This window comes from Haliotis asinina, chromosome 9 (assembly GCF_037392515.1).
Source record: "Haliotis asinina isolate JCU_RB_2024 chromosome 9, JCU_Hal_asi_v2, whole genome shotgun sequence".
NCBI classification, from domain to species: Eukaryota; Metazoa; Mollusca; class Gastropoda; order Lepetellida; family Haliotidae; genus Haliotis; species Haliotis asinina.
The window spans coordinates 54,475,712-54,490,797 of NC_090288.1; the positions used below are offsets into that span (position 1 = coordinate 54,475,712).

Here is a 15,086-nt window from a genome sequence, read left to right on the forward strand (position 1 = left end):
TCAAAGAAGGGCTTTATCTGTTCTTTGCAAATGTATTGTTACTTTATTTATATACAGTAAAATGTTCCAAGATCAACTTCTTATTGTTTAATTTGTAATTAGAACAAAATATATCAACCTTGCATTGTTCATGATATTTTGGATCATAACTATTGATTTTTACAGAATATTTATAAATAGTTTATTTTTTATGTAAATTCTGAATAGCAAGAGAAGAGGAGTTTTGTTTTAATGGTAAATCTGGAGATCAGGAGAGCATGTCCACAAGTGTCTCCCCGCATCAAACATCCTCGTACAGCTGGAAATTGAGCAGTATTTTAGGAATTCTCTTTGTTAAACTTTAGCAAATCTGACCCTGCATAAACAACATCAAACAATTTGAAACCAAACAAGTACGTAGCATTTTCCTTAAAACATATTTCAATCTGAGAACCAATAAATATTTGAATCCAAACAAGTATATATCATTTTCAAGAAAACATACTTCAATTCAAAAACCTATTGATATCTAAATCCAAAAATGTATATAGTATTTTCCTTAAAACATATTTCAATCCATAAACCTGCTGATATTTACACGGTGACAACAGCCAATTACAAATTCATACTATTTTTCAAGAAGAGCCTTTAAAAAGCATTATTCATAATATATGTATACTCTGCATGTCACAGACAATGTTATGTATACCATGGTGGCCTAAGACCATGCTAGTCACCCAGCAACTATTAATGCATTATGTCGTTCTGACAAAATGCCAGTACTTCTTTCTTTTCAAACACCTTCCAAAAATTATTATACATAATGCATACTTGCTATGGCAACTGTAGGTGGACAGTGGTTAACTATCCAGTGTGATATGGTCAGTTAATATTCTAGGCAAGGGAATCACATTCCTCCAGTAGTTGTAACAAAGACCCACCACACACTTTTCAAGATGGCTCCTCAATCTCAGTCACTCGCCTTCAACTTGAATATGGCCATAAAAATAAATATTGTATGTTCTGGCTCTACTGGTTTATGTATATTGAATTTTTTTTTTTCATAAAAATCAATGAAAACAAGCTTTTTTATGAAACATTTAGCAGGTGGTCAACATGATCGGAGGAGCTAAATTTAGGTTTCCAATTTAAACCATGATACGAACAGTTTAATGGAGTACTGAAATATTCATCATCAAGATCCATCATGAAAACTTAGTATACGATAACAAAAAGCTTTGTGTGGAAAACAGTAGTAACAATTTCAATAAATAAATCAGTTGTTTAGATGAAACTGTAGGGTAAGTTTAGGCCTACCTGTAAAAAACAAAACCAGTTGACAAGTTACTGTAGCTGTGTGATCACAATCAGGTAAGGATAGTGCATTAGATCTGCTGTGTTCAGATAACCAACTGCTAATCATTTATGACAGATCATAACACAATTAATGGAGCGTTTGTTAGTTGCTTGTCACAGGTAATTGGAAATAAGAATACATTTTCTTCTTCACAATACAAGACATAAAACATGTCGAACCTGACGACGATTACTGCAAAGATAGAATCTGCCAACACCAAATATGAACGCACTTGTTTTTAATTCCACTCATGAGAAACAAACAAAATGTTATAAAACTCATTTACTGTCACTAAAAACTGTGTACAAGATATGAAAAGCTATTGTCAAACCTGGTGAATAAGTTGCCAACAAACCATACACAAACATAGCTGGTATACCTATAATTGAACATTTCCTACCTGCCGAACAATGTTAACATTTCGACGAAACAGAACAAATAATTTGAAAACATGTTAAAAAAAATAATCCTATCCGTTGCTTCGAAATTGGTCCTCACTCCTATTCTGTCATACAGCCTGAAGCCAATACATATCCAAGAAAGCCCACACAAGTCTAGAAATGTGTCTAGATTTCCACATCTTCAGTCTGAGGGCTCCTTTTCATTACCTATATTATTACTGGGGTTTTTTAACTAAGAACATATTTGTAAAACATGTTCATTTCAGAGACTAGTTGTTAGTCTATCCTTGTTCCTCAAAATACAAGCCCGATACATATGCAACATCACAACTTGAGAGCAGATATCTTACAACCCCACCAGGGATGTTAACCCATATTTGCAGCAGACATTTTACATGACACGAAACTGATCATTAACAGGGGAAAAAATTCTTCTGAACTCAGTCAGATGTCTTGCCACAGAGGTATTCATACATGTTGACAGAAAATTTGAAAATGCTTATCACAAATTATGCAGAAGGAGAAGGGCAGTCAAGGTCATCCAAAAAACATTTAAAAAACTGAGAAGTAATGCCTGATCTCTCCGATTCCTGAGCCAACTGTGTATCTTGCGTGTCTTCTAACCTCTGCCATACGCTGAACACACGACTCCGCAGCAAGTGCTCCAGCTGATAGGCTGGCCCCTCTGCAGTGTTCATTCATAAATTCCCACACCAATTTTGAATGAACCCATCCTAGGCTTGAGACTGGTTTCTGATAGTGAATGCAATTCAGGCAGTACATGAATTAGATACAAACATATCTCTGATTCCTGCTCAGTGGGGTCGTATTACACAACTTGGATTGTACGGATTTGCCTTAAGCTTTGTCACCTTGGAGATGTGAACTCAAGACATACTCCCCACCCTGTCTGTCTGAAATGATATCACATCCTCGGATAATATATGGCCAGGAATAATAATTAGTCAACCCAGATAAAACTGCTGTTCCAGCCAACACCCTGCTACTGCCTTTCACCTTGAGCTTACTTGTAACCCAAATATGACGTGTTTGTGATGATAGTTTCTTCTTTAGAGCACCCTTTGGATAGTAGTTCAGTCAAATAAGGATTTTAATAAGTAACGCCTGTTGTAGTCATTGGTGGCCTTCACAAACCCTAGAATGGGCCTCATCTAGGATTTGAACTCAGCAACAGCAGATACTGGTTTAATCAAGGAATGCAACTCTGCATGTTGAAGCGGTTCTCAGGGAATGACATACACCCTATGCAAATTAGGTAATTTGAAAGCATTCTGAGCTAAATTTCAGAATAATTGTAAGTTTCACACAAGTCAAACTTTCAACATGACATTATTCTTCTTTACAAGTATGTCATGAACAAAATCACTGTAAGGCCAGACCAATTCTATTTCTTGGTTTACACATTTCAGTCCTCAGGAAACCTAAGGCAAGAGCTAAAACAAGAAGTCAAATATCACCAGTCAAAGAAATATTCTTTTTGAATTCTAAAAGTATCTACCTTTCACAATTGATTGAATGTATATGGAGCAAAAAACAATAAAAACATCTCTTGTAAGTTTACATTTTTGGCTAATAAATACAATAGGATCTCATTTCTTGAGCAGGTAAAATTCATTTATACATTTTTTCCTTATTTTTGAAGAGAGATAACCAACAGATTCGTAAAACAAGAAATAAAATTGGTCTGGCCTAAAAAAGATTACGTGCTGTAATTTAATGATGAAACAGACATGTTGCAAACAGAGGGTCAGTGAAACAGACAGATGGAACGACAGACAGACTTACCATTTCCTAACATTCCAACCAGAATGACGAAAATTAAAGCAATACTACCATAATTTGTGAAAAAAATAGACTAATTACCTGTTATTTGGTTTAGATATTCCTGTGATGTAGGGTTGGCTAATTCCCTAAACAGCTTGACATTGAAACAAGCCGGCTATAGAGACAACTACAGTGAATGGACAACCAGTAATTAACTTCCATTTTGATCTGCAATCACACGCCCTCTGTACTCAGAATGAATGCTAAGTATGGGAATGTATATATGGAATGTCCAATACTAGGAAAACCAACACCACTAATAGCCACATGTGATGACATAATCACAAGTGTCATTACAAATTGGAAATGGCGTTCGCTTGAAATTAACACTTTGTCTCCAACCCACATATTAATGTCTGCTGCTGTCCAGCAGCCAATTTGATATGGGGATAATGTCGAGAACATGGATTCCCCTCTCATTCAGACTTACAGTCCAACAAATTTTAAGATACATGTCAGTATCTAGTTGTTGAGAATTAAATTAACACAGTCTCATTTCCACAATGTCCCTAGTCAATGAACATGTAGGCAGACTAAACACTGAACAACTTGTTGAGAATAGGTTCCCTTTGGCACTGACAGAAATAATGATTAAACTCACTCTCTCCTTCTTGTCTGAAGACAAATAAAATAACCCACTCTCTCCTTCTATGAAGCCAAATAACATTATCAGGAAGAATTGCAATTGGAAAATCTTCACTGATCCACTCTTTGGATGTGCATCTTGTGCTCTAATAACCCTGGGGCGGCAGATACGGCTTTTTGAGAACCGGGGTTCCAGACTCTTGAGAAAGATGTAGGGGGACTTCATTTCCACGGGTCACTGAATAAATTTACAAGACAAAAGTGATGATGCGCACCCCTGCATTCCCAGTCTATATTCGCCTATGTAACCCATTTGAAATTAAGCTCAGTCACTAAAGTCTAAACTTGTTTCCTGAGTCCTTGTAAATGTCATTTCCGAAAATATCCCATCGTGTTCACAGAACATGGGATATGTTTCTTGTCTTCCTTGTTTTAATTTAAAGTGTCATTAAGCTGGATATCAATCAATATTTGTAATTTTAAATAATGTTATAAAGAAAAATATAATTTCCGAAGATAATGTTTAAACAATCTAAAACTACCTTAATTATGAATGGTTTCAGTTTTCATTAAAATTTATTAAAATAATTATTCAGAAGTTTTATCAATTTTATTTTGAAGATAAACTTTAATTGTCTTTGTAGGAGATATTAGAAATGATACAGAACTGAGCAGATAACGCTTGATGTACTCCTGGCAAAAGGACTCCTACAATATCAGTTTCACTCCTCACAAAGCCTCATCTATCATTTAGCAAGTCTTTTCAAAATGAACATATTTATCTGAAAACAAAATGTCACAGTGCAAAGACATGGGTACTTTAAAATGGCCAAATAGAAATGCTGAAATCTGACCTCATATACTTCCTCACCGCCTCAGTGAACAGAAAATTATGAAAAACTTATCATAAACAAGGGTTGTTAGAATGAATAATGGATGGGATGATACAGAGGTAATGGTGGCCTGAAATTAACTGCTGGGTATTGGCCAGGAGTGAGTGAGTGAGTGAGTGAGTGAGTGAGTGAGTGAGTGAGTGAGTGAGTGAGTGAGTGGGGTGGGTGAGTGTGTGAGTGGCTGGTTAGTGAGTGAGTGAGTGAGTGAGTGGCTGAGTGGTTGGTTGAGTGATAGAGAGTGAGGTCCTGAGTGGTTGGTTGGTTGAGTGATAAGAGTGAGCGAGTCAGTGACTGCCTGAGTGGTTGGTTGGTTGGTTGAGTGATAGAGTGAGTGAGTGAGTGAGTGGATAAAAGAAGTCATGTGCGCTGAGTGAGTGAGGTCATGCATGAGTGGGTGAGTCAACCCTCTTAATGAACCCTAAACTTGAACATCCTTCTATTTCCCTCCATCTTTCCCCCAGATACTGCAGTTCAAGTGGAAATGTCCACATGATCATTTAACACAGTAAACTAAAAATATATGTCTATACTTCAATGGTTTTATGTTTATTCTTGTTACAGAAGGAACTTGACACTTTTATCTTCACAGTTTAAACCAAAGACATAAAACTTCACAAAGCAATTACCTTAATGCAAGCGAGCACTCAAATGCCCAAGCAGACGGCAACTATAAAGGCAATGGCCATTGGCATCTATTCTCAAACTAAATGAATGAGTGAGACATGCATACCACTTCCAAGGCATAGTTCAGGTGTATCAGTGAATGTCGAAAGTGTGATATGTCTCAGACATGCACCACATAAGTGAAACCCTGGAGAACAGATATGGCTCCAACCAATCTAAACTCACAAGGAAAGCTGGTCTAAGATTCAAACATTTGCCTTGTCCCCTTACTAGTGAGTGAATTTATTTTTACATTACCTTTAGCAACAATGGAGCAATATCCCAGCTGCGGACACCAAAAATGAGTTCATACATTGTGCCCATGTTAGGAATCGAACCCAGGACATAGATGTGATGAGCAAACACTTCAACCACTAAGCTAACCCAACCAAATACGGAATACTGTTTGACAGTGGGCTAGTAGGTGCATCTACTTTTTCTTTTTTTTTCTGTTTAATTAATACCATATCATTCTTTAAAGCACACTTTCAAATAAACTGCAACATGTCGAACTCCCAGCCTTTGCATCAATGAAATCTAAAGACCCAGTGTCAAATACCGTTTGTTCAGTCCAGTGACCCTGAATGGCTACCTATGAATGGGGAAATCACCTGCCTGGTCAGCCCTGCCCTAATCAATGGGTCATTCAGGGACATACATGCATCAGTGACCTCAAGTACTCCACAACACTGGACAATCAGTGACACCCCAAACCATTAGGATTTGTAGAAAAATCTTGAATCTTTAAAATAGTTGATATCTGTAAAAATGTTAAGATTTGTAAAATAAAGTGGAGTTTGTTTGGATTCTTCAAATATGGTGTGATGTGTAAAATAAGCTTTGCACATGATTAGATATGTTTGCTGGTATCTGGTTTTCCGATAATCAAGATGCAACCCTCCCAATTCAGGTACATTATACATGTGTGATACACAATTGTATATACTGCATGGTACTTTAACCATACCTTCAGTATAGGTACTTTATACATGTGTGATACACAATTGTATATACTGCATGGTTCTTTAACCTTACCTTCAGTATAGGTAGATAACATGTGTGATACACAGTTGTATATACTGCATTTCAGTACCTTGTTGAGAATAAATGCAATAAATATCAGGTACAATGCAGAAGAAACAATATTAACCCAAACTGAACTTATATAAAAGAGATGCGCTAGAGTATTGTACAAACAGCATAATACATTAACCCCAGTATAGACACAAAACAAGAGCTGGTACAATGATACAAGGCATACCCCAGGATACAATGACCTCATATTGCATCAGTATAAAATGCTGTACATAGTGTATGATCCACCTCCCATGACGCTATAATATTAGATATATCTTTAAGCTCAGTCACAGCTACAGCATTAATAATATCAAGCCTTTCAACCTAACAACCAATTCTCCATACCTGCCTAGAGTGCATGGCACATACTGAACAAGAATGGCTTGCCATTGGCTCACAGAGCATACAGATCTTAGCAATTTTGTCTTCCAAGATATGGATCAAAAGTCATCAAAACCATCGAACAACCATGATGTCAAACCAATGAAGCATGTCTACCTACTAGAAAAAAAAGGTTTTAGAATAATTTTTTAAAACTATTTTCTTCTACTCTCTCCAAAGCTTGTCTAATATTTTCAGTATTCTATCAGTTTGTTGTTACATTGTATATTATGCATACAATCTTGAAATTGAGGAATAAATTATTCATAATCCTTCAACATTTTCTGTGAAATAATAGAAGATTATTCAATCGCTTCACATATTTAGTTCAAGTGCCAAAATATTTTTAATATTCATTCCATATTTACATTTAAAGAAATCATTCAACACTTAATATCTTGACTTTTCACTTTTGGATGACATTGCAGTTCAATGCAACTTTAAGTGACAAAACAACAGAAGAAAAACAGCCTACCTTTAAAATACCAGGGGTACCAGAGTGGTGGAGAGGAGGTGGTGGTTATGTAGTCACTTAGCAGGTGAGTCATCGAGCGGGGTTGGGGATACACTGGCAATTCTGGGACCCGTGGGGTGGGGGTGCACCACAGGGCAGGGCGCCACAGCCCTGGAACCAGTGGGGGAGGGCCGCCTTCCATTAAGGGGTGCTCTCCAAGAACGGACATAATCCTTGAAACATTCACGATGGCAGTACTCCACTGTTATAGTGTAACTGTCTCTGGTTTCTGTAGTTGAGGCTCAGGTAGACAGCATACACATGCCGAGGGATACCTCGCTATACTGACACTAGCTCACAGACTTACACACGTGGGCTCTCATTGGCTAGAGGTGACCTCTGACCTCATACAAACACTCCTACCAATGGTGGAAGCAGTTTCAATGTCTTGAGTTGTGCTATATAGTAGTGCTCCAGCTGGTGACTGGAAACTGAGGACTATATTGCTGATGACAGATGGAGGGACACAGGGAGTGAAGAGGCTGTGTTCAAGTAACACCTGAAGATGCTTCTCCGGAATCCTGTCTCCAGCAGTTGTAAAGGCAGAGGAGATAGTGAGGCTAGCGAGGGGGGAGGCACACTCACACTCATTTCCTTGATAATGTTATACCTACTCATGTGTCAAGTAGATCTCTGAGTATGGCACCAAACTTTCAAAATCAACATTTTATGTAAATAATATGCAAATTTATAATCATAAAATAAGATTTCTCCAAACATATTGCTTATTTTTTTATAAACATTATCAATCAACTTTTGTAACATGTTCTTAATGAATACTGAGTCAAAAGATATCATTCATTTATTGACACAATAAAGAGAACTCCTTTCCTTCACAATTCTCAAAGCCCATTTACACTGTCAAAAATGATGAAGTAAATATATATGAACATAAGATAATGAGTGAGTGAGTCTTCACTTTCTTAGAAAAGTACAAATTCTACTACTTTTTTGGTTGAGTCTCATCCGTGACTTGAAACCCCTACCCTCAGAGTCGGGTACCTAATATCGCCAGCTCACAAAGTCAGCCGCCTAGCCCGCTCAGCGACCGCAACTTCCACAGTGCTACATTCCTTTCAGCAAATATTCCAGGAATATCATGATGGGGGCACCAGAAATGGGCTTCACACTTTGTACACTTGTGGGAGAATCAAGCCTGGGTCTTCAACATGGTGAGCAAACACTTCACCCACTAGGCTACCCCACTGCATCAGTAAGATAATGATTTTGCACAACATTATTTTCCACTAATGACATTATTGATCTTCTACTAGTAATGATTCAATTCTTCAGTGACAATACTGCTCATTAAGTCATACAGCATCCATTAGGCCTGGACTTTGTCTCTTACTGAATACTACCCTATTATCTGCTGCTAAAATTAGCTTGCTACCTCTTGTATACTACAACTTATATACTACCAAATGAACTTTTTCAGTGACCATGTTGCCCTTTCATACCACAACTCTTCAAGAAAACATACCTTTCAATAAACCTTTCAAGAAGATATGGCATTAAGGTTTTAAATGCATTGAAGTTGACAAAAGTTGTATATCACACAAGAAAATGTTTGACAAAAGTTGTATATCACACAAGAATATGTTTGACATATGCTGGTACACAACACAAATGCCTCCAATCAGCACACTCCCACCACCATTTTGAAATTTTCAAAAGAAGATATGACATTGAGTCCAATTAGATCCCTGCATTGTGACGAGCCATGGACTCCAGTCCTCCATGGTGCACAAGTTTAATCTCCACATATGTTTTGATCCTGTCTGTCTCATCATATTAACAGCAAGACTGAGTTCTAATGGCATGGTTGGTCTGTTAAAAAGGTGGTAGAACCCTGCAGGCATTGTATAATGAAGAAGGCTAAATCATTATATACAGCTGCAAGATCCTCACAAGGCTCACAGAACAGCCTCTATAAATTCTGATCCGCTTTTCAATGTGTTCAAATTATAATCATGGGTTTTTTTTCATTGTAAACATGTAGACTCATCTTGCAAGAATCTGGCCTAATCTCTGACACTGTTACAGTGAGAAACAGTCAAGCCAGGTGAGGACTGTTAATTACAGGTGAGTGAATGAGTGAGAAGTAATCATGCCTGACACCTCGGATACAGGTAGACGCTCATGGAGAATGTGGTCTACATACTTGACACAAATGATTAAAATATATATTCATTAGTGTCGGTAGTATGTTGTGTTAAGCATCCAGTGTGTGTCTGTGCGTGCGAGTGTACGAGTGAGATCCTGTGTGAGGGCTAGTCCTTATGTGGGAAAGTGTACTGTTATCTGCGTTGTGGAATGACACAGTGACATTGAGTCTGGTGTGCATGACATGGTCCATTCTGGCATTAGCGTGATGTTCAATCTGAGGTGTGGGCATGTGTATGCGCATGCATGCATGTGCGTATATCAGTGACATTCAGTCTGGTGAGTAATGTGGACCAGTTAGGTGTTAGTTTGTGTGATGTGCAATCTGGTGTGTGACATTGAATCTGGTGTGTGAGACGTGCATGATATTGAATCTGGTGTGTACAACGTTGAATCTGGTGTTTGTGACGTTGAATCTGGTGAGTATGACACTAAGTCTGGTGTGTATGATGTGGAAGCTGGTGTGTAGAACATGGAAGCTGGTATGTACGATGTTGAAACTGGGGTGTATGACGTAGAATCTGGTGTGTATGATGTGGTCCAATCAGATGTGTGATGTTGAATCTGCTGTGTCTGACGTTGAAGCTGGCATGTACAACTTTGAAGCTGATATGTACAATGTTGAAAATGGGGTGTATGACGTAGAGTCTGGTGTGTATGATGAGGTCCAATCAGGTGTGTGACGTTGAATCTGGTGTGTATGACACTGAATCTGGTGTGTACGACATTGAATCAGGTGTGTATGACATTGAATCTGGAGTGTATTAAGCTGAATCTGGTGTGAGTGACATTGAACCTAGAGTGCATGGTGAGGTCCAAGTCAGGTGTGTGTTTGGTCTATCTTGGTTTCTGACACATTGTTAGCTAGTTTAGGGTTATCCTGTGAATTCTTCAAGAACAGAAAGAGCTGCCATAAGTGGAGTTTCTCACCGTTTTTCAAACAAGTCCTGCAAGCCCAGGCCTTGACTCATCAAACTGTTCCACACCAGCAAGTTCATTCACAGTAATCCACCTGATGAGGTCAACTGTTTCGTGTGGCGACCTGACCTCTGCAATGGCTCCCGGCCACTAGGTGACAAGCACAATCCAGAACACTTACCTCCATTTCCTGTCCCAATTAAAAACCAATCAATACCATGAAAGAGACGAACCTGAAGGGAGGCCATTGGGAAACTAGTCACATATATATTTTTCTAAGAATTTAAGTTGACAGACTTCATGCAATAACCTCTGACATTTACAAAATATTGATGGACCCTGCATGAATATTTGTTACTGATTTTTTATAGTACAGAAACATGAATCAATCTGGAGAATTTATACTTCGTGAAAATATGAAACTTTTATGAATGACAACTTCTTTATTGATGGCAACTTCAGAGGTCACTTCATCAGTGAATGAGTGTTTTTATTTTACCCATTTTTCGCTTTGGAGTGATATGTGAAAATGTCTAAGTTTAACAATGCAGTTGATATTTTTATATGCTTTCACTACATCTATAAAGTTACCTCATTGTAACTTCTAGTTTATGATCTTATTAAAAATAAAGTAAAGTAATGACATTAAAATATAAGTCAAACATATCTAAGCAATAAATCTGTTGATGTTGTAAATCTGTAGACACCTGTCATGACAAACTAGCGTGAGGAGGTATTCTGAGCTACTTGTGGTTGAGACGGATTAAGCGTGGGTACACACTTTAATGTTTAATGTGCCACACAAATTCTGCAGCATGCCTGACTTAACAGGATTAAGTGTTTAATTGAAACACGATTCAAGTATCGCCTCTCCGCATAAGGTGAATGCTTTTTTTTGTTATCACCATTACTCATTGCCGAAAAATGTTTACTTGTTGATGGTTACAGGAAACTAGTTATCAAAACACATTAAACTTTTATTGGCTAATACACTAATAATTGACTTGTAATTGTACGCATCTCAACTCTGCATAATACTGTAATTTACCTACCGAAATCTTAGTACAATGATGTTTTGAATTTTCCATGATTCAGGTTTAGGCAATGCTAGATACTCAAGGAATTTTCCTTGTATAGCTGTCAATTATATTCTCTAATAAACATGATTAAGTCAAATCTAAAAGGTTTTTTATTAGTTTCACCTTGGTATCTAAATACTGAATATGACTTAGTAACTTGTATAACAAAATATCCCCTAAAGTGCATATTTAGCATGACAAAAGACTGTGAGCCTGGTTCAAAGCAACATTACTTCTGCATTGTAAATAAGAAAATTGTTTGAAAATGATGCTACGGCTTAACAGACCTTCATACTTGTCTTGGGGATGTCCTTCGGCTCCCTCACTTAGTGTGTGAGTTAGTGAGTAAGTGGGGTTTTATATTGCACATCCATCAATAACTTCTTTGAGTTACTGATCATGAACAACAAGGAGAGTTCTGTGGATAAAAAACTTCTTTAATAGAGGTCTCCTTGTTCATCCATCACTATCAGTACAGGAGAGTCTATAAATGGGTGTGGCATCAAACTTGGGGAATACAACTTGTCCTGTCATTGTGACAAGCCATTGTTTAACCACTGGACCACCCCACCTCATTTCTTCTGTACCTGTCAACAGGATAAATAAATCATCTGGAACACTGTCTTCTGATATAGCCTTAAGCGATGAAAAGTTCATTTGATATCATTCAACAATGTCTATTAAGGATGGAGAGAGCATCTCTCATTCAACATCTTGATAGCACCTCTAAGGATGCAGAGACTAGAGCCTCTCAAGAAGGATGAGCCCTATCTTGATAGCACCTCTAAGGATGTAGAGACCATCTTTCATTCAACATCTTGATAGTGCCTGTAAGGATGGAGAAACCATCTCTCATTCAACATCTTGATAGCACCTCTAAGGATGCAGACAGTATCTCTCATTCAAAATCTGGACAGTGCCTGAAAGGATGATGAGACCATTTTTCATTCAACATCTTTATAGCATGTCAAAGGATGAAGAGACCAATTCTCTCATTCAACATCTTGATAGTGCTTCTAAGGATGGAGACAGCATCTATCATTCAACATCTTGATAGTGCCTCTAAGGGACTCCTCCCTGTGTATCAGTCAACAGTGCTGATTATACCTTTAGGGACGAAGAGACCACCTATCATTCAACATCTTCATAGTGCCTCTAATGATGGAGAGAGCATCTATCATTCAACATCTTGATAGTACCTTTAACAAGATATCCTCTGAACAAAAATAATGATTTACAGGTGAAAGAACAGTGAAAGAAAAACAAATATTTTTTGTTTTTTTCTCCAAGAAACCATGATTTAGTTCACAAAACTTGAGTATAGCATATATCCAGCAGAAATCTAATAAAAAGCCCTGCCATTGTGTCAGTGTATTCTCATAATGTATTTGCATAAATATACAATTTTTTTTTACTTTTATTTAACACAAAGTAAAACACGTGTCTTACAGAGAGTTTCTTTAGGTAAATTTTTGTCTCAGTTCATGTACCAGTATGAGCTGATCTTGCTACAAGACTCAGGATTTGGATGAGTTGCTTGAGTAGCATGGAGCTGCTGCAATCAATCAGAATCAGGTAAGATTGCCCAGTATGACCACAGTATGAAAAAACACATGAAATTGGACAGACAGGAGGTTCATATGAGTTGGTTCCTGAAGACGACACCATCCCGCTCCGATCTACTTTCCACAATATTATTGAAGACAGTCTGGATGGAAACACACTAGAGCATTCTGGGAATTCCAAACTATGACACAAGTAGTAGAGCATGACCAAAATTAATTCACGGCCAGGAGATAGATGGGGGATCCCACATGAAGTCTCGACCTCCTGGCTAAGTACAGGTCCAGGGGAGTTTTTCTGCACCAGTGAGCAAATCCTTCAGGATAACTGTCATGTTCTCTCTTCCACCAGAAAGACGTCCACATTACTGAGTAGGTTCAGGAAACCATGACCTGATGAGGATACGTGAGTGAGTGAGTGAGTGAGTGAGTGAGTGCATGCGTGCGTGCGTGCGTGCGTGCGTGCGTGCGACCAATGCTGTACATTTACTACAGTTGCAAATATATCAAGGAGTTAGCTTGACAGAAGACACAAATGTTGCCATTTGCAACTTTGTGAAATTCACAATCACTTGCACAGCACTGGCAAATTTAACAACTTTATTCATTTAGGAGAAAAAAGTATTCTTAAAACTAAAACTTTTGTATGACCAGTGTTGACTATTACAGCTGCCATATAACAAAGATGACAAATCGGGGACACCTCAGGAATGTGAAGAATAGAAAGAAGAAAAAATTCTAGCATCATTGGCTAAGTTGGCCTTCCAGAGTCATATGAGAAAGTAATTTCAATCATGCATATTGATTGTAAGCTTTGCTTCAAATATCAGACTTACTTAGAAAGGTACGAACAAACACAAAAAATATATGTTGCAAAACATGTGGAAGATCGAAGTACTCATCGACACAATCAAAATAGTACTTCACATTTGAAGTATACTTCCATACAGGTAGAGACAACCTCAAACAAGGGTCACCATGCCTAATGATTACAGCAATAAGTTTACGTACAAATGAATGCTACAATTATACAAGTTGTCAAGCAAGTACATTAAAAGTGACATTTCTCATAGACAACATGTAACTCAAAAACTTTTCCACACCAAAAACTGAAACTTGAAAATAAACTAGATCATCACAAAACTTATTATATCAAACTCCCTAAACACAATACTCCTTTCAGTTTAAATCAAAGTTAACAGTAATTTAAAGTTGTAACTGTCAAAAAACTACATAAAAAAGCATCATCTGTTCAAAGTTACCACTGGCAACAGAATAAAGTGCTCTGCCCCTTTAAAATCAGTCAACCAAGAAAATCTACTTGAAAAACACATGTGCAAGTTTTGAATGAAGCTAGCCAGAATGGCTGATGAAAGAAACTTGAGAATGTACGTTATCAAAGGCATTTTATCTATGCAGCAGTGAACAGGTAAATATCACAATTCGCTGCGTGATTGTAAAGCTGACCCTAGTTACGATCTGTGAATGAGGTAGTAAGGTACGCACTAAGGGAAGGCTTGTTCCAGACAGGCAGGCGATATCACAATGCCTTCATTGAGATTCTGTTCCGCCTTTTGCATCAATACAGTAGATCTTAGACTGTCATGGAAATGCTAGGTGACTCTGACTCCCTATCTCCTGTTCACCAACACATGAGAGCCGATTA

At 37.7% G+C, this 15,086-nt stretch overlaps 1 protein-coding gene across 2 annotated transcripts in view; it reads right to left on the minus strand.

Moving 5' to 3' along the window:
• The window catches only part of LOC137295737 (transcription cofactor vestigial-like protein 4), an 85,671-nt gene that overhangs the window by 39,609 nt on the left and 30,976 nt on the right, over positions 1-15,086 (minus strand). The window contains exon 1 of one of the 2 annotated variants that reach the window (XM_067827259.1): positions 7,657-7,998. The exons of the other annotated variant lie outside the window; for it this stretch is intronic. Coding sequence (XP_067683360.1) covers positions 7,657-7,864 — 208 coding nt within the window. The 5' untranslated portion in view covers positions 7,865-7,998. Of the gene's footprint in view, positions 1-7,656; positions 7,999-15,086 lie in introns of those variants that run through there. 2 annotated transcript variants of the gene reach the window in all.